This window comes from Haliotis rubra, unplaced genomic scaffold, assembly GCF_003918875.1.
Source record: "Haliotis rubra isolate DU_JTF1 unplaced genomic scaffold, ASM391887v1 Scf1564, whole genome shotgun sequence".
Classification (NCBI taxonomy): Eukaryota; Metazoa; Mollusca; class Gastropoda; order Lepetellida; family Haliotidae; genus Haliotis; species Haliotis rubra.
In genome coordinates, this window is record NW_025765519.1 from 104,076 (window position 1) to 125,537 (window position 21,462).

The following is a 21,462-nucleotide window of genomic DNA, read 5'->3' on the forward strand; positions in this document are numbered from 1 at the left end:
AGATTCTAACTTTATCATCTGTATCTATTGACCACCACATGTATTGCGTCGTCATAGCATTGTGACGTCATAAGCATTGTGACGTCACGGCCAGAGTTAACAGTTACTGTTCAGTTTTACCTGATGATGGGGCCAGAACAAGCCCTGAAACGTTGTACTCGAGAATAAAAAGAAGATGTAACCCAGAAAAAATCTCTATGTTCATTAAAGATTTTTGTTCTGTGGTCAAGCAGGGAAACGGGGACACAGGTGAGCCGAACTACCATTCACTAGACTATCTGGTTATCAGTCAGTAATTTTACACCTGCATGTATTATTTAAAAATTATGAGGTATATTCAATAAAAGGGTGTCATTAATATTGATAGTCTATATCTTTTATGAGAGAAGTAGTTTAACAGTGTAACAGGCACATCTGACTGAGATTTGCATTGAACGTCAGGTGACCATAGATTGTGTGAGATCATTGACCAAAGCGCCACGACGTCATTTACCATGAAAAGTCAAACTAATATTGGTTGGATCCGCCTCCTGGATTCGATGAGGCATAGTCCCAATCAAATCGGCATTGAGGTAGCCGAATGGTTAAAGCGTTCGCTCGTCACGCTGAAGGCCCGGGTTCAATTACCCACATAGGTACAATGTGTGAAGCGCTTTTCTGGTGTTCCCCACCGTGATGGTGCTGGCAAATTGCTAAAAGTGGTGTAAATCATACTCACTCACTCACCTAACAATAAAACGTCTGATGTCAACTTGGTTCCTTCCATCCTATTCTTCTTGCAGGGCAGTGCCATGTTCGTTGAGCATGGTCGCTGTTTGTTGACGATGCCCTGTATGCGGTCGTAGGATACCACAGACATGTTGGATGCGCGACAAGTGTGGACTGAGTGCTGGCCATGGTAATGTGGTGGCGTTCTTCTGTTGGGGTACACAGTAACAGACCGCCTCCATGGTGTAGTGGTTAGAGCGTCCGCCCGGAGAGTGGAAGGTCGCGGGTTCGATCCCCGAACGCGTCATACCAAAAGACGTTAAAATATGGTACTTGTTGGTCCCTGCCTGGCGCTCGGCATTAATGGGTACAACAAGGACTGGTCGGCTCGGAGTCAGTATAATGTGTCTGAGTGGGGTATTCATGCTTCACTGCGGCATGGTATCTCAGTGGGCTAGCACTATAAAACCAGCTTAAGTCTGGGCTAGTACAAGCAGCCGCACATACACATACACACGCATGCACGTCGTCATATGAGCGAAATATTCTCAAGCACGACGTTAAACCCAATTTCACCTCACCTCACACAGTAACAATACAAGCCCTGTGTTCTCTCGCCTTGTCATCCTGAAACACAACAACGTCCATGTCGGTGTCCAAATTGCACCGTAGTACTGCCCAGTGGTACGTCCGTGAATAACATGTAAAGGTGTTCTGCCAGTCACGGTGATCGAACACCACACCTTAACTGAACCACCCTCAAAAAGATCGTTCTGTCTAACGTCAAGGGCATGAAAACGCTCATTCCGTTTACGCCACATTCTGTTGTCTCAAGGAAGTAGAAAGTAAAGAATCATTCACGAGAAAACATAATGTTTGCCAAACGACTTGGTCCAGCCAACCGTTCTTGACGTCTTGCTGTAATGGCGGTCCATCAATGTCGCCAGAACACGTGGACGTCGGGCATGCAGGTTCTATCTGTGGAGCCGATTACTAATCGTCCCACCTCTTACTGTAACATATGTAGCTCTGTGAAGATCATCCCTGGTTTCGTAACAGTCTTTCAGGTAAAACGGTCTTGTGAGCAAGTTGTTGCCCTTGGTCTACCAGATCTACGTCTGTCAGTAGAGGGTAATGTCCGAGTAACTCTCCATTCCTTAAAACTAATGGAGCTGATGCAATGGGAGAGTTACGAGGCTATTACCCTACTTAGATTACATTCAAAGTATTGGGAATATTTCTGTTATCAAAATAAAATGACAAAATGACAAAATGAAGGCTTTAATTTGAAACTGGTACACATTGCTCCATTCCTGAAAAGTAATGGAGCGAGCAGACAATGGAATGACATTCTCTCTAGTTATGAATTACACAGTATAACACAGTTATGTGTCAGTATAGAGAGAGACATCACTTGTGGAGGTCAATGCTCGGAATGCCAGTCACTGGATTGTCTGGTCCAGGGTCTGTTATTAACAGACCGCCGTAATATAGCTCAATATTGCTGACTGCGGCGTTAAACAACAATGACATTTCTACAAACATACATATCAGAAATGTCTTTATTGGACGGCCTCAGGAGAAACTAAGATACTGCAAAACTGCAAAAGAATTTAAGATACTGCAATAAATGTATAACTTGAACTGTTCCAGACGATGGTTAAGTTGTTCGAGTCAATCGAATTACCAGAGAAACTTGGAACTGCAAGCTCAGAATGCAAGACCACATCGGTACCCAGCCTGTCACCGGTATCTCCGTCGAATATGCGTATGGGCATTCCGTCTGTGATCATTTTCCACCAAAATGGAGTTCTTTTTATATATGTATATTAGTGAAAGGCTTAGCGTTCGCCTATCGGACGTTGTCCTGGTACTTAAAGTCCAGAAACATGTCCCAAGGGTATCTCCAGGATGTTATCGGGCGGAGAGTGTTCACCAGAGACCCAGAACTGGCCAGAGTGATACAGATTCGGCCAGCGTAACACATCTTGCTATAGCTCCTCAGGCGGTATGACGGGCAATATAACTGAAAAGGGCAACCGCAAGGCATCTGGGTGGACTTAACGATTTATTGTCACTGACATCGGAGAAGGAAATCTTCGTGTAGTCTTTGTCTCCATCGAACTAACTCCCGATGTTACGGATTGACATTGGACTGACTGACTGAGTATGGTTTTACGCCGTTTTTAGCAATATTCCAGCAATATCACGGCGGGGGACACCAGAAATGGGCTTCACAAATTGTACCCATGTGGGGAATCGAACCCGGGCCTTCGGCGTGACGAGCGAACGCTTTAACCACTAGGCTACCCCACCGCCCCTGATTAACATTGGAACTAACATAATACCACCATGATAAGATGGAGCGTTGTTTTATAATGAAACACCAAGTGGTCATTTAGTAAGTGAACACCTGACGGAAGTCGCCACACAAATCCTTACTAGAGTGGTACGTGAAATATCTTCACATGAAAGGCCTAAGTGTGTGAGTGAGTATCAATACTGTCCTGGAATACCGTGGATCAGACACCTACGTTAAGTTTGTAAAATATGTCAAACAAATTCGAGGGGAATGTTAAAATCACGTATCGAGAATCCGACTCTTCATTGTTCCAAATTTGTAAGATGGCTTTCGATGAGTCAGTATGCCATCTCACGGGGCATCCACTTCTATCATCCAGCTCATGAGCTCTTGAGTCATATCAACGGGTACATGTATATCTAAAAGCGTATCGCAACACCTTGTTTTGAGATGGGTAGTGGTATTTCCCTTTGTATTATTCAAACGCAGTGATGTCAGCTGATGCAAATCAAGTGTGTGTTGGCATAGAAAATGAGAAGAATAATGTCAGTTTTGCTTGGATGATTTCACGATTGTTCGAAATAGATGAAAAATTAGGTAAAACGTTCACTTGGAAAGTGTTTGGATACCAAGAGAGTTAAAGTGTTCACTCACGTGTGATGCTCATTCCATCCTAGGATTGACCATGGATTGAGGTTCTGGACTTCTGCTGACCACGGAAGAGTTGCGGTCGCTTCCTCGTGTAGGAAACCCATCACTGCAAGACTTATTACTTATTATTGATGTAAACCGGCCTTGCGAGAACAGGATGGTTGTCGAAATATGTTAAGAAAAACTCTCCAAGTTCCTCTCAAGTAATTTCCAGGTGCCAGTTCAGATATTGGTACTGGTACAGCCATATTGTTTTCTCAGCTGGGAGTCCGTGTCAGCATCAGGAAAACCTAAAGAAGTATAAGGTGAAGGTCATTATAACACATCAAAACACACTTGGATTTCTAATATTTTGGGGAAAAATAGTTCTTTCGTAAATTTGTGAAAAGTAGTTAAAAGTTTTAGTGACAGAGATTCTCAAACCTGTGAACACATTTACAAAACCGTTCAGGATGCATGTCTGCGAAAACGACGCATAGAGGATGGTACATGTGTCATTCAAGCATCATTTCGTTCGAGAAACAGCTATGTATATTATCCTTCACTAAACGTAACACCAGGCAATGTTCTTGTGATGTATACGCTGAAAGATGTACTTATGAAAATACTGGGGAAAACATTGTAACAAGCTGTCTTAGCGATTGTATGTGGTAAATGCATGTCACATCCACAAAGTCTGACAGTGGTTGCCCTTAACCCCGGAAAGCTGCAGGCCCTAAGGACCCAGAACCATAAAACGTTGTGGTTCCTGATCAGAATGTGTAGGCCCTATGCACTATATCTTATGGAAATAATACTGTTAGTTATTGGGGATGAAAAAGCTGTCGGCCATAAGGACCAGCAGAAAACAACAGCTGTGGGTCCGAGTGGTTTTTAGTCGGCTTCGGGCCTAAGGACCGACGTTAATTTCGAACGCTGACCTCTGTCGTGTACGCGTGGGCTGCCTCAATAGGGTATCAAAGAAGTGACTGGTGCGCTGGTGACAGGTGCGTCATTACCAGTGTGAACATGTGTCCCTGATCAGCTCATATGCAAAACTTCTGCTTCGACTTGCCAAGCAAACACGCCCTGAGCACTTTGTCAGTAGATTGTTTCATTCACTGGAGAGATGGCGTCCCTTGGAAGGCTCGTTGACAAAGTAGCACTGGTGACAGGTGCGTCATTACGTTAAACTAATACTTTTAACGACTGATGGTCCCATCATTAACAACATTAACGAACAAATAATCTTCTGGTATGATATCTTTTCACCTTTCTTACACGGTACATTTCACGCTTCTTCTTTTTGTTCGAGTGCTGACGCTTTTGTAGAAGTACCAACAGTAATTCTGATACCATGTCTAGAACAGCTTGTCTAGTTAGTACTTAACTGTTTTAAAGTAGAGTGGTTTTGATGAAAACATGAGCAGATATTCGCAGTCACGATGCAGGACTGACTGATACTGGTAGTGTTGGGATATTGTCATGATGCAGCACTGACTGATACTGGTAGTGTTGGGATATTGTCACTATGCAGGACTGACTGACACTGGTACCGTTGGGATATTGTCATGATGCAGGCAGGACTGACTGATACTAGTAGTGTTGGGATATTGCCATGATGCAGGACTGACTGACACTGGTAGTGTTGGGATATTGCCATGATGCAGCACTGACTGACACTGGCAGTGTTGGGATATTGCCATGATGCAGGCAGGACTGACTGACACTGGTAGTGTTGGGATATTGTCATGATGCAGGCAGCACTGACTGATACTGGTAGTGTTGGGATATTGTCATGATGCAGGCAGGACTGACTGACACTGGTAGTGTTGGGATATTGTCATGATGCAGGCAGCACTGACTGATACTGGTAGTGTTATGATATTGTCATGATGCAGGACTGACTGACACTGGTAGTGTTGGGATGTTGTCATGATGCAGCACTGACTGATACTGGTAGTGTTGGGATATTGCCATGATGCAGCACTGACTGATACTGGTAGTGTTGGTATATTGTCACGATGCAGCACTGACTGATACTGGTAGTGTTGGGATATTGTCATGATGCAGGACTGACTGATACTGGTAGTGTTGGGATATTGTCATGATGCAGGACTGACTGATACTGGTAGTGTTGGGATATTGTCACGATGCAGGACTGACTGATACTATGAGTGTTGGGATATTGTCATGATGCAGGACTGACTGATACTGGTAGTGTTGGGATATTGTCATGATGCAGGACTGACTGATACTGGTAGTGTTGGGATATTGCCATGATGCAGCACTGACTGATACTGGTAGTTGGGATATTGTCATGATGCAGCACTGACTGATACTGGTAGTTGGGATATTGTCATGATGCAGGACTGACTGATACTGGTAGTGTTGGGATATTGTCATGATGCAGCACTGACTGATACTGGTAGTGTTGGGATATTGCCATGATGCAGCACTGACGGATCCCGGTAGTGTTGGAATATTGCCATGATGCAGCACTGACGGATCCCGGTAGTGTTGGGATATTGCCATGATGCAGCACTGACTGATACTGGTAGTGTTGGAATATTGCCATGATGCAGCACTGACTGATACTGGTAGTTGGGATATTGTCATGATGCAGGACTGACTGATACTGGTAGTGTTGGGATATTGTCATGATGCAGGACTGACTGATACTGGTAGTTGGGATATTGTCATGATGCAGGACTGACTGATACTGGTAATGTTGGGATATTGCCATGATGCAGGACTGACTGATACTGGTAGTGTTGGGATATTGCCATGATGCAGCACTGACTGATACTGGTAGTGTTGGGATATTGCCACGATGCAGGGCTGACTGACACTGGCAGTGTTGGGATATTGCCATGATGCAGGCAGGACTGACTGACACTGGTAGTGTTGGGATATTGTCATGATGCAGGCAGCACTGACTGATACTGGCAGTGTTGGGATATTGTCATGATGCAGGCAGGACTGACTGACACTGGTAGTGTTGGGATATTGTCATGATGCAGGCAGCACTGACTGATACTGGTAGTGTTATGATATTGCCATGATGCAGGACTGACTGATACTGGTAGTGTTTGGATATTGCCATGATGCAGCACTGACTGATACTGGTAGTGTTGGTATATTGTCATGATGCAGCACTGACTGATACTGGTAGTGTTGGGATATTGTCATGATGCAGGACCGACTGATACTGGTAGTGTTGGGATATTGTCATGATGCAGGACTGACTGCTACTGGTAGTGTTGGGATATTGTCATGATGCAGCACTGACTGACACTGATAGTGTTGGGATATTGCCATGATGCAGCACTGACGGATCCCGGTAGTGTTGGAACATTGCCATGATGCAGCACTGACGGATCCCGGTAGTGTTGGAATATTGTCACGATGCAGGACTGACTGATACTGGTAGTGTTGGAATATTGCAATGATGCAGGACTGACTGATACTGGTAGTGTTGGGATATTGTCATGATGCAGCACTGACTGATACTGGTAGTGTTGAGATATTGCCATGATGCAGCACTGACTGATACTGGTAGTTGGGATATTGTCATGATGCAGGACTGACTGATACTGGTAGTGTTGGGATATTGTCACGATATAGGACTGACTGATACTGGTAGTGTTGGGATATTGTCACGATGCAGGACTGACTGACACTGGTAGTGTTGGGATATTGCCATGATGCAGGACTGACTGATACTGGTAGTTGGGATATTGTCATGATGCAGGACTGACGGATCCCGGTAGTGTTGGAATATTGCCATGATGCAGGACTGACTGATACTTGTACTGTTGGGATATTGTCATGATGCAGCACTGACTGATACTGGTAGTGTTGGGATATTGCCATGATGCAGCACTGACGGATCCCGGTAGTGTTGGAATATTGTCACGATGCAGGACTGACTGATACTGGTAGTGTTGGGATATTGCCATGATGCAGCACTGACGGATCCCGGTAGTGTTGGGATATTGCCATGATGCGGCACTGACTGATACTGGTAGTGTTGGGATATTGCCATGATGCAGCACTGACTGATACTGGTAGCTGGGATATTGCCATGATGCAGGACTGACTGATACTGGTAGTGTTGGGATATTGTCATGATGCAGCACTGGCTGATACTGGTAGTGTTGGGATATTGCCATGATGCAGTACTGACGGATACTGGTAGTGTTGGAATATTGCCATGATGCAGGGCTGACTGATGCTGGTAGTGTTGTGATATTGTCATGATGCAGGCAGGACTGACTGATACTGGTAGTGTTGGGATATTGTGGTGAGGTGAGGTGAAATTGGGTTTTACGTCGTGCTTGAGAATATTTCGCTCATATGACGACGTGCATGCGTGTGTGCGGCTGCTTGTACTAGCCCAGACTTAAGCTGGTTTTATAGTGCTAGCCCACTGAGATACCATGCCGCAGTGAAGCATGAATACCCCACTCAGACACATATACTGACTCCGAGCCGACCAGTCCTTGTTGTACCCATTAATGCCGAGCGCCTTCAGGAACCAACAAGTACCATATTTTAACGTCTTTGGTTTGACGCGGTCGGGGATCGAACCCGCGACCTTCCGCTCTCCGGGCGGACGCTCTAACCACTACACAACGGAGGCGGTCGGGATATTGTGGTGGTCTGGTGATACTGATGAGAGATACTGATATCATTCTAGAGCTGCTGTTTTTCAGCAGTTGAGGTCAGTCTCATATGTGTCAGCTGGTAGAGACCGACTAATTTTCACGAAATTATTTTGGAAGAGGAAGGAGTAACTTGGTTACTCAGTAAGGTGGACTACTAAAACCTCTGCTTACTTTAACGAAAATAACTCCACAGACACTCAACAATAATGTTCACATTTCTTTCTGAATACATATGCATTTCTTATATAGTGTCAGACTTTTGAATACATAAGCCTAATTCAACTCCATTTTATCCATAACCAGCAAGCGTCTATTACGAGTTATCAATACCCTCTGCTCTGGTGAAACAATTGTCAAATTACATTTTATTTTAACCACACTCTTGATACCTTCTGCAGTTACCGGAGTAGGATAATTGGGGTACGGGTACCCAGGTGGTAAATTTGAATTCATCCCCATCCTAAGGGATTTGCAACAGAGATCAACACAATTTACGTGGATACGTAGGTATGTGTTTACCTGATGTGATTTGGAGTGATTGTTTTCCAACATAAACCAAACTGGCGGTATCTCTGACGTGAGGTTGATGTAATGAAAGTAGTTTATGTTACGTGCAAGTCACAGAATGCACTAACATATGCACATTTTCAGGTGCCAGTTCAGGTATTGGTGCCGGCACAGCCATGTTGTTTTCTAAGCTGGGAGCCCGTGTCATCATCACAGGGAGGAATGAGGAGAACCTGGAGAAGACAGCAGAGCAGTGTACCCAGGACAAGTACAAGGTGAAGGTCACGGACACACGGAGACATACATTGACTTCATGCAAAATATATGTAAAGTGACTCTGGATCCAGGGTAAAGTGAAGGTCACGGACACATTGGGCAGTGGACTTCATAAACAGTATATAAGATATATAAGGTGACAACGGATGTAGGTATGAGGTGAAGGCCATTAAGACATTAAAATGCCAACCCAGTGCTTGTGTAAAAGATTTGTTTCTAGGTTTGTGCTCCGTGGCGGCCTGTTCATCAAAGTGGTAAATGTTTCTAATCGTTCAGGCTTTCCATCAGCTTATTGCTTCTTCACGAAAAATGGAAGACGTTTAGACTGACATCGGCGTTTGACAGTTGGTGTGTTCCCACTGGCAACAAAACGTGAAAATGCAACAAGCAGCCTGATTGGTTCACTAAACGAGTCATACCAATCGGAATTAATCCCTTCAGTTTGCAAGGATTTGCAGGCTTCGCACTGTCATTCGAAAAACAAGTTGAAAATGAGATCGGAGGACGCAAAACAATAATAGCTCACTTCAACGTTTTTACGAAAACCAAATCAGTTTTGCATGAGATGCCAAGCATATAACAAACTCATTATGCGTTTCAGGTTGATATTTATGAATGCGCCGCCACAACCAGCCCGTACGTGTACAGTGCACAACACGCTATTAGTTATACGACCCTACGGTTACAAATGGGAAATGATGAATCTTCAGTCTTGTTTCCCTTTATCATAAAGGAGATAGCAGGTGAAATAAATAACTGTGGACTGAGTAAGTTTAGTGTTACGCCGCTTTCAGCAATATTCCAGCAATGTCACGGCTGGGGACAAGAGCACAGGCGGATGTGATGTGTGTGTGTGTGTGTGCGTGCGTGCGTGCGTGCGTGTGTGTGTGTTAAATGACCATTGAAACTCTCGTGAAAATGAAGTGTGCACCCCTCCTTTCTCAAAAAGGAAATCGAACCCGAGTTTTCGGCGTGACGAGCGAACGCTTTAACCACTAGGCTACCCCGTCGCCCCTTGTTACAGACAGAATAGATGATTTCATGGTGCTCTTGTTTGTTGAGGATTAGCACTCACCATATTGTAAAAAGGCTCCAGGAACCCCTGATGTGTTAAAGATATTTATCCTTGTTTACAGAAGTGATGAGCTCCTGGAAAGTAGTATAATGTGGAGTTTGGAAGGGAAAACTATGAAGGATGCATGTCATCACAAATAATTAGGATGATCTTATTATCCAGTTCTTGTTTAGTGACATTTGAACGCTTAGCACTTCAGACAAAAATATTGGCATTTTCCATGTTCAAATGTTTTAGTTTCACATTTTCTCATTGTGTTTTAATGGTAAGAAAGGTATGATACTTTACGGATAACAACTTCTTTATTATAGTGTGATTCGATTCAAGGAAGTTGTCTATAAAGTATCACACCTTTCTTGTTATTCATCAACTTCTAAGCCAATCAAACAGATCATGTTTCAGTAGTGCATCACCAGTACTGTTATATGATTTAGAAAATTTGTATTACACTTATGGAGACAATATCAACAAGACATTTACAAGTTCCATGTCCTCCGCAGCCCGTCCTCCTGACTGGTGACCTGTCAAAGGAAGAGGACACGAAGCGTATTGTGGAGGAAGCTATCGCAGCCACAGGCAGGCTGGACATTCTGGTCAGGAACATTTAAATTACAGTTACCTATTGCAGTCTAGATATTTATTGAAAGAGCATATATATATATTCTGTCAAACATATCTGATATTACTACATTTCTGTGTCCAGTATCAATATAGGCGAGTATTCAGTAGCCTTAGTCTTGTATCTTGTATCAATACATGTCATGATATGAATATATTATAATTTCTTTGCCTATCAGTAAAGCCAATTTATCATTGTAACCAGTACAAGTTCTTATCTAATGTCAATATGTTCCTAGTATTCAGTAGTGATGAGTTCAGATAGTCCAGTTTATATTAAATGAAGAGCACTATCAAAAGGAGGACAAATAAATCTGCATCTGGTGCGAATATGTTCCTCTATCCAGTATAATATAATCCTGTGTCCATTATCAGTTTGAGCCAGTACGAAGTACTAATATGGCAACTCATACATAGCGCTAATCTAGAGGTTACACATCTTTGTCACAAGGCTCTCAAACATATCATTATTCTATGTATAAGTCTAACTTATATCAAGAGTATTATATCAAGCATATAACTATTCAGAAATTTTGTGTCGCTTTAGTTAAGTTTAGATGTAGTTTTCACCAACTAAAATTTGAGATAGGTAGATACTCACATGTCCCAAGAAAACAAAGATTTTGCGATGTTTGTAAAATGAACTATGTCGAAGATGAGTACTACTTCTTGTTTGTGTGCAAGGCGTATGTCGATTTGCGTGAACAGTTTATACCAAGGGAATACTATGTATTTCCAACATTAGATAAATTAAATCTTTTAATGTCCAGTGATAAGATTGATCTTGTAAGAAAGTTGGCTATGTATGTTGATAAGTCTATGCAACGGAGCACAAATCTGTCAATGTAAGCAAAACGTAATGTGGCTGCTGTATAACTGCTATGTCATGGGCCGATGGCCTACGTCTCTTTGTTGAATAAACCAGACTGAAAGGCTCTAAACTAAGTCGGCCTCTGTCGCTGCACGAATGATAGTTAACTTTATCTTAAACACAAGCCATCCGTGTCAGCGTGATGCAACCCGCCTTGTTACAGCGCGAATGAACACTGCTTTCCGAAACACATGACGTCTGTAAACATAATCTGACGCCATACATGTATTAGTCATTACTGGACTGATACGATCACTGCTAATTCTTGAAGTCTCCACTTGTGTTGTTTCAAATTCCAAAGTTTCAGGAATAAAACTTAGATTTAAATATTAGCTTGACTAAGAAGACTGTTCGGTCAATGTTGAGGTGTTCAGTTGAGTTATTAATGAACATAATACGATAATTGATAGTGCATTATTGATCTGATGGGATTTGTGGGATTTTTTCAAATTCATTTAAATTGATGTCAGCTGTTTAATAGATGCATTTCCTTTCTTCAAATTGTTTAATTTACCTGTATTAAATGTTAAAAGAAGTAAGTGAACTCATCTCAACAACTAGTACTGTATCTTTAACAAGTAACAGCAGTTTCACGTGACTCACAACTGATTGCTGTTTCCGGGTTTGTTTACCAGAAAATACACACGGTAATCTTAATCCTTGAGTGTAAAATATTGGAAAGCAGGACAGGTAACAGTCCTTGGGTCAAGTGTCATGTTCTTCACTGAGCAGGTAAAAACTGCAGCAGGACATTTAGCCAGACTTATTTTATTACTCATGATATCCAACAGCATCCTTGATAAAGTTTTTTGTGTTTCTTCATTCAGATCAACAATGCCGGAATCCTTGAATCTGGCAGTATTGAAACAACAAGTTTAGAACAATTTGACAGAACATTCAGCATCAATGTGAGGTGAGACTCCAATTTAAGCAGAGTACATTTTGAATTTTAAACATGGTCATTGCTTTGGCAAGATGTTTATACACCCGAAGTCAGCATAGAAATCATGGACTCGCCATGTTGCTGTGGCTTGTGGACAGGCGGCAACTACCTCAAACCCCTTCCTACTCGATCGCGACTCGAAACTGTCACCTTTTAAAAGTGCTAAACTGATTAATACACAATAATTGTCATCGTTTGGTGAACTCAAGAGAGTTAGGAATGGATTCCTAACTCCTAAATTTTCAAAGAAGGACTCACATGTGCACGGACTTGAATGTATAGTTATGTCTAATTCGATGGACACTGATATCCTCATGAGTTGCCCCATGTAATCATACACCGATCCTGCTCCAAGACATGGAGCTTAATAACCTGGATGCTGCTATCAGGAGGACCTTATTGTCTCATTGTGGCTTCAGGTCCATCTACCACTTAACAATGCTGTGTGTACCTCACCTGGTGAAGACGAAGGGCAACATCGTCAACGTCTCCAGCATAGCAGGGGTCCGAGCAGTATGTTTATACACTTATAACTATCTGTGTTATATGTTAAGATTGTAATTGTATATGTCCAGGATTCTCTTTGATTTTTTGACCTGTGAGACAAATATCTCCCCTTTTAAAAGCAGTGAAAAAAATTGAAATGTTATGATATATTTCTAATTATCAGTGGAGTCTATGTTGAATCTTTATGACATGCATTATGATACAGTTACATGTTGTTGTTTTTGTACAGATATATCCTTTGTGTCCTACCTTCAAACTCAATTATACCACTGATAGTATTCTTTGATAATGAACATTGAATACAACCAGTAGTTGCATTAAAACTTGTGCGTTCCTGTCCAATATTATGCATAGCAGGAATATTAGATACCGATTAATGTTATTGGGTACTGAATACGGTTGATTTATTATTCATTGTATTCAGGGGAACAATAACAAAATATCTTTATGGACATATTTTGACAGTGTTGATTCATTATGACAAATTCACTTCTCATTCATGAATATTCGATTCTAGTAAAGGCAAAAAACGAATTGAATTCATGAAGTATTTCGGTTCACTAACTATGGAAATGAACCATCGTAGGTCTGTTTAGCAATCATGCTTACCATAAACAGCTGTTCATTTAGATGACATGGCGTTTATCAAGTGTTTCTGGGTCTGACACAGTGTGTATTTAATCAATTATTGTTGATTAAAATGTGTAAAGACACATAACAGTAACTTGTATAAATGTTGTTTCTATTTGCTTGCAAAATATATATTGTTTCTATTCGAAAATAGTATTTTATGAAACATGCTGCTTTATTCAATTTCGCTGTGTATATGAAAGGAAATATTTTTTAAATCTGAACTTACTAGCAATGACTAAAAGAAAATAAATTACCTCTTAAATATTTACGATGAAAAGCAATTAAATGATTAATTCACACTTCGCAATATTTTATGCACAATTCTGCAAACGAATTGTCGTAGATTCTAAATTCGACTGGTGTTTGATCACTAGACACGCTGATCAATAGCTGTAATTCCCACACAGTGGCCATTCTTGCTAGTGGTGACGTTCGTGAAAACTGTTCCAGCCATAAAGCATATAAAATATGGTCATTTGTGAGCTGACATTTGCATATTATTTTGGAATAATAGTGGTTGTATATCCTTTTAGTTTTGATGTTGTTGTTATAGCAGAAATGAACATTTCTGGTAGTGTTACAAAAAGTAGTCATGTTCTTAAAGCGATCTCTAATTTGGCTGGCCGCTCAGGGTTCAACAGCTCCATACAGGGATATAGGAATCACATTTCAGTTGCACTGAATGAATGCTAGAGTGACAGCTATAACCGGAGCCCAAGTCATTCCCTGATGGCATACTGTTTCAACAAAACAAAGGTCTGAATATTTCAGTGTGTATATTTGTAACAAACTTAGGGCTTAAGTTCCATAAAATCACAGCACTACGTAAATTTACTATTTCAGTTTCCAGGTATCTTATCATACTGCATGTCTAAGAGCGCCATTGACCAGATGACAAGATGTGTGGCTCTGGGTGAGTATTCACAGATATGCATTACCTCGTAACTAACTGATGCTATTGCTATTACATGAAGGAAAAGGACATTGTCATTGTCTGTGTTTAGCATATGTCATTCAGAACTTTAAATTTTCATGTGTCTTTTTTTACAGAATTGGCTCCTAAACAAGTCAGAGTTAACTGCGTGAAGTAAGTCTGTAATTATTTATAATTCAATCGGTTATAAGTATAATAATCATGATTATCATAATCACACTCACCATTTCCTGCACAGATAAAGGTTGATTTTACACGCCAGTTCTGCAGGAATTGGAATAAAGAAATCCCAATAACGTCAAATGAAATACTTTCTTTCTGTTTTATAACATATTTGATCACAAATGGTAGGTGTTATCCTCTGACCCATTGGTTACAGTCCGGGTGTGATTGTGACAGAGGTCCACAAGAGAGGAGGTATGACGGAAGAAAAGTATACACAGGTAAGTTGTCCTCACAGCTGATGACTCCATATACCTGGAATATTAATTGCTGAGTGCGGCATTAAGCTACAAACACAGCTGATGACTCCATATACCTGGAATATTGCTGAGTGCGGCATTAAGCTACAAACACAGCTGATGACTCCATATACCTGGAATATTGCTGAGTGCGGCATTAAGCTACAAACACAGCTGATGACTCCATGTACCTGGAATATTAATTGCTGAGTGCAGCATTAAGCTACAAACACAGCTGATGACTCCATCTACCTGGAATATTGCTGAATGCGGCATTAAGCTACAAACACAGCTGATGACTCAATGTACCTGGAATATTGCTGAGTGCAGCATTAAGCTACAAACACAGCTGATGACTCCATCTACCTGGAATATTGCTGAGTGCGGCATTAAGCTACAAACACAGCTGATGACTCCATGTACCTGGAATATTGCTGAGTGCGGCATTAAGCTACAAACACAGCTGATGACTCCACGTACCTGGAATATTGCTGAGTGCGGCATTAAGCTACAAACACAGCTGATGACTCAATGTACGTGGAATATTGCTGAGTGCGGCATTAAGCTACAAACACAGCTGATGACTCCATCTACCTGGAATATTGCTGAATGCGGCATTAAGCTACAAACACAGCTGATGACTCCATGTACCTGGAATATTAATTGCTGAGTGCGGCATTAAGCTACAAACACAGCTGATGACTCCATGTACCTGGAATATTGCTGAATGCGGCATTAAGCTCCAAACACAGCTGATGACTCCATGTACCTGGAATATTGCTGAGTGCGACATTAAGCTACAAACACAGCTGATGACTCCATATACCTGGAATATTGCTGAGTGCGGCGTTAAGCTACAAACACAGCTGATGACTCCATGTACCTGGAATATTAATTGCTGAGTGCGGCATTAAGCTACAAACACAGCTGATGACTCCATGTACCTGGAATATTAATTGCTGAGTGCAGCATTAAGCTACAAACACAGCTGATGACTCCATGTACCTGGAATATTGCTGAGTGCGGCATTAAGCTACAAACACAGCTGATGACTCCATGTACCTGGAATATTGCTGAATGCGGCATTAAGCTACAAACACAGCTGATGGCTCCATGTACCTGGAATATTGCTGAGTGCGGCATTAAGCTACAAACACAGCTGATGACTCCATGTACCTGGAATATTAATTGCTGAGTGCAGCATTAAGCTACAAACACAGCTGATGACTCCATGTACCTGGAATATTGCTGAATGCGGCATTAAGCTACAAACACAGCTGATGACTCAATGTACCTGGAATATTGCTGAGTGCAGCATTAAGCTACAAACACAGCTGATGACTCCATCTACCTGGAATATTGCTGAGTGCGGCATTAAGCTACAAACACAGCTGATGACTCCATGTACCTGGAATATTGCTGAGTGCGGCATTAAGCTACAAACACAGCTGATGACTCCACGTACCTGGAATATTGCTGAGTGCGGCATTAAGCTACAAACACAGCTGATGACTCAATGTACGTGGAATATTGCTGAGTGCGGCATTAAGCTACAAACACAGCTGATGACTCCATCTACCTGGAATATTGCTGAATGCGGCATTAAGCTACAAACACAGCTGATGACTCCATGTACCTGGAATATTAATTGCTGAGTGCGGCATTAAGCTACAAACACAGCTGATGACTCCATGTACCTGGAATATTGCTGAATGCGGCATTAAGCTCCAAACACAGCTGATGACTCCATGTACCTGGAATATTGCTGAGTGCGACATAAAGCTACAAACACAGCTGATGACTCCATATACCTGGAATATTGCTGAGTGCGGCGTTAAGCTACAAACACAGCTGATGACTCCATGTACCTGGAATATTAATTGCTGAGTGCGGCATTAAGCTACAAACACAGCTGATGACTCCATGTACCTGGAATATTAATTGCTGAGTGCAGCATTAAGCTACAAACACAGCTGATGACTCCATGTACCTGGAATATTGCTGAGTGCGGCATTAAGCTACAAACACAGCTGATGACTCCATGTACCTGGAATATTGCTGAGTGCGGCATTAAGCTACAAACACAGCTGATGACTCCATCTACCTGGAATATTGCTGAGTGCGGCATTAAGCTACAAACACAGCTGATGACTCCATGTACCTGGAATATTGCTGAGTGCGGCATTAAGCTACAAACACAGCTGATGACTCCATGTACCTGGAATATTGCTGAGTGCGGCATTAAGCTACAAACACAGCTGATGACTCCATGTACCTGGAATATTGCTGAATGCGGCATTAAGCTACAAACACAGCTGATGGCTCCATGTACCTGGAATATTGCTGAGTGCGGCATTAAGCTACAAACACAGCTGATGACTCCATCTACCTTGAATATTGCTGAGTGCGGCATTAAGCTACAAACACAGCTGATGACTCCATCTACCTTGAATATTGCTGAATGCGGCATTAAGCTACAAACACAGCTGATGACTCCATCTACCTGGAATATTGCTGAGTGCGGCATTAAGCTACAAACACAGCTGATGACTCCATATACCTGGAATATTGCTGAGTGCGGCATTAAGCTACAAACACAGCTGATGACTCCATATACCTGGAATATTGCTGAGTGCGGCATTAAGCTACAAACACAGCTGATGACTTCATATACCTGGAATATTGCTGAGTGCGGCATTAAGCTACAAATACAGCTGATGACTCCATATACCTGGAATATTGCTGAGTGCGGCATTAAGCTACAAACACAGCTGATGACTCCATATACCTGGAATATTAATTGCTGAGTGCAGCATTAAGCTACAAACACAGCTGATAACTCCATCTACCTGGAATATTGCTGAATGCGGCATTAAGCTACAAACACAGCTGATGCCTCCATGTACCTGGAATATTGCTGAGTGCAGCATTAAGCTACAAACACAGCTGATGACTCCATATACCTGGAATATTGCTGAGTGCGGCATTAAGCTACAAACACAGCTGATGACTCCACGTACCTGGAATATTGCTGAGTGCGGCATTAAGCTACAAACACAGCTGATGACTCAATGTACCTGGAATATTGCTGAGTGCGGCATTAAGCTACAAACACAGCTGATGACTCCATCTACCTGGAATATTGCTGAATGCGGCATTAAGCTACAAACACAGCTGATGACTCCATGTACCTGGAATATTAATTGCTGAGTGCGGCATTAAGCTACAAACACAGCTGATGACTCCATGTACCTGGAATATTGCTGAATGCGGCATTAAGCTACAAACACAGCTGATGACTCCATGTACCTGGAATATTGCTGAGTGCGGCATTAAGCTACAAACACAGCTGATGACTCCATATACCTGGAATATTGCTGAGTGCGGCATTAAGCTTCAAACACAGCTGATGACTCCATGTACCTGGAATATTAATTGCTGAGTGCGGCATTAAGCTACAAACACAGCTGATGACTCCATGTACCTGGTATATTAATTGCTGAGTGCGGCATTAAGCTACAAACACAGCTGATGACTCCATGTACCTGGAATATTGCTGAGTGCGGCATTAAGCTACAAACACAGCTGATGACTCTATGTACCTGGAATATTGCTGAGTGCGGCATTAAGCTACAAACACAGCTGATGACTCCATGTACCTGGAATATTGCTGAGTGCGGCATTAAGCTACAAACACAGCTGATGACTCCATGTACCTGGAATATTGCTGAGTGCGGCATTAAGCTACAAACACAGCTGATGACTCCATGTACCTGGAATATTGCTGAGTGCGGCATTAAGCTACAAACACAGCTGATGACTCCATGTACCTGGAATATTAATTGCTGAGTGCGGCATGAAGCTACAAACACAGCTGATGACTCCATGTACCTGGAATATTAATTGCTGAGTGCAGCATTAAGCTACAAACACAGCTGATGACTCCATGTACCTGGAGTATTGCTGAGTGCGGCATTAAGCTACAAACACAGCTGATGACTCTATGTACCTGGAATATTGCTGAGTGCGGCATTAAGCTACAAACACAGCTGATGACACCATGTACCTGGAATATTGCTGAGTGCGGCATTAAGCTACAAACACAGCTGATGACTCCATGTACCTGGAATATTGCTGAGTGCGGCATTGCTACAAACACAGCTGATGACTCCATGTACCTGGAATATTGCTGAGTGCGGCATTAAGCTACAAACACAGCTGATGACTCCATGTACCTGGAATATTGCTGAGTGCGGCATTGCTACAAACACAGCTGATGACTCCATGTACCTGGAATATTGCTGAGTGCGGCATTGCTACAAACACAGCTGATGACTCCACGTACCTGGAATATTGCTGAATGCGGCATTAAGCTACAAACACAGCTGATGACTCCATGTACCTGGAATATTGCTGAGTGCGGCATTAAGCTACAAACACAGCTGATGACTCCATCTACCTTGAATATTGCTGAGTGCGGCATTAAGCTACAAACACAGCTGATGACTCCATCTACCTTGAATATTGCTGAATGCGGCATTAAGCTACAAACACAGCTGATGACTCCATCTACCTGGAATATTGCTGAGTGCGGCATTAAGCTACAAACACAGCTGATGACCCCGTGTACCTGGAATATTGCTGAGTGCGGCATTAAGCTACAAACACAGCTGATGACTCCATGTACCTGGAATATTGCTGAGTGCAGCATTAGGCTACAAACACAGCTGATGACACCATCTACCTGGAATATTGCTGAGTGCGGCATTAAGCTACAAACACAACTACTGCAGCTAGTATCATGTATTTTATATTTGACTGTGATGTTCTGCTTCTCTGCATGATGATCTGACACACCCTCCAAAGAAGAAAGTCTGTGATGTTTTAGAACCACTCAGCTATGATCTGTCTGTACAAATCCAAGTCCACGGAGTTATTCAAAACAGTTGGTTTATGTTTTTGTTGCAGTGTCTTGGTCATATGATTAAATTATCTATTATACACTGTATAAAGTTGTGACAGTATAGGGGCGGTGGGGTAGCCTAATGGTTAAAGCGTTGGCTCGTCACGCCGAAGACCCGGGTTCGAATCCCCACATGGGTGAAGCCCATTTCTGGTGTGCCCCGCCGTGATGTTGCTGGAATATTGCTGAAAGCGGCGTAAAACCAAACTCACTCAGTCAGTCAGTGTGACAGTATAAAGTATATAGCTGTGACTTAATTTGGTATAAATCGGTAACTGTGTGTGCAAACCGCTGTGACAGTACATGGTATATAGCTGTGACTGTCATTGTATAAAGCTGTAATAACATACATTCAGTGCATATTATTTCACTGTGACTGAATGTGGTGTAAAGTTATACGAAATTTAGCTCTGGCTCCACATGGTATATAGCTATGATTGTGTAAGTATAAAGCTATGATTGTGTAAGTATAAAGCTATGATTGTATGAGATATATAGCTAGGACTGTACATAGTACAGTGATTGTACATGATGTAACACTGTGACTACATGGAATTAAGCTAAGACCGTACGTGATATAAGACTTATGAGGGCAGCTGTGAATGTTGTGTATGCTAAAGCGCCACTTGAAATGAAACCCAGGTCATGTAGTTTTCTGGTGGAACTCTTCAAACGAAAGTATTGTTAACTTAAGTCGGTCAAATTGTTGCCTTGAAATATAAAACTGGTTGTTTTAAAATTGCAATTATTTAAATTAGATTTGATGCCTGGTGAAAACTATGTCTTTCCATGTCTGAATATTTCAATCTTATTCTAAAATATACACAATGTTTCTGATGAATGCGTCCACTCAATGTTGTTCATCTCCAGTTCCTAGAACGTTGCAAGACCACACATGCCCTGGGGCGAGTAGGAGAGGTTCGTGAAGTTGCCAATGTCATCGCCTTCCTGGCCTCCGACAGTGCATCATTCATAACGGGCAACACAGAGTCTATAGACGGAGGTCGCCACTGCATGTGTCCACGATAAAAATCTCCTGGTTCCATTCCATAACTTTGAAAACTGTTTACCTGGTCAATCGTGATTCTTTATTTGCTTTCAATAGATATTTAATGTAATTTGTTTAAGTAATGAGAAAGATGTTTAGCAACAGCCAGTAAATACATTTAAATTGTAGACACAGAAAATATCAGAAGTGTCAAGCAACCAACATCTGAAACAAAGTCTCTCATGAATTTTACTACGTTTCAAGAGGGATCTTAAAGTTGGAATCCTTGTCAAGATTAATGTACTTTATAGCTGCAGGCCATCATACCCCAACTGCGTGAATGATGGTCATTAGTCACCAACATTCCAGCTATATG

General features: G+C 42.0%; 1 protein-coding gene across 1 annotated transcript; it reads left to right on the forward strand.

Moving 5' to 3' along the window:
• Positions 1 to 4,769: 4,769 nt before the first annotated feature.
• LOC124270993 (3-oxoacyl-[acyl-carrier-protein] reductase FabG-like) lies at positions 4,770 to 21,127 on the forward strand. Its single transcript, XM_046706060.1, has 9 exons — positions 4,770 to 4,815; positions 8,962 to 9,092; positions 10,669 to 10,761; positions 12,485 to 12,570; positions 13,020 to 13,113; positions 14,584 to 14,653; positions 14,791 to 14,827; positions 15,054 to 15,117; positions 20,969 to 21,127. Exons 1-9 carry the CDS (start codon positions 4,770 to 4,772, stop codon positions 21,125 to 21,127), a joined length of 780 nt encoding a protein of 259 aa, XP_046562016.1.
• The last annotated feature ends 335 nt before the right edge of the window (positions 21,128 to 21,462 follow it).

What these genes read in the sequence shown, in the direction of transcription:
- LOC124270993 (XM_046706060.1), top strand. Translation starts at nt 4,770, where the DNA reads ATGGCGTCCCTTGGAAGGCTCGTTGACAAAGTAGCACTGGTGACAG. An exon ending in GTACCCAGGACAAGTACAAG is followed by an intron (nt 9,093 to 10,668) that starts GTGAAGGTCACG and finishes TGTCCTCCGCAG; the next exon opens with CCCGTCCTCCTGACTGGTGA. An exon ending in CGGAAGAAAAGTATACACAG is followed by an intron (nt 15,118 to 20,968) that starts GTAAGTTGTCCT and finishes GTTCATCTCCAG; the next exon opens with TTCCTAGAACGTTGCAAGAC.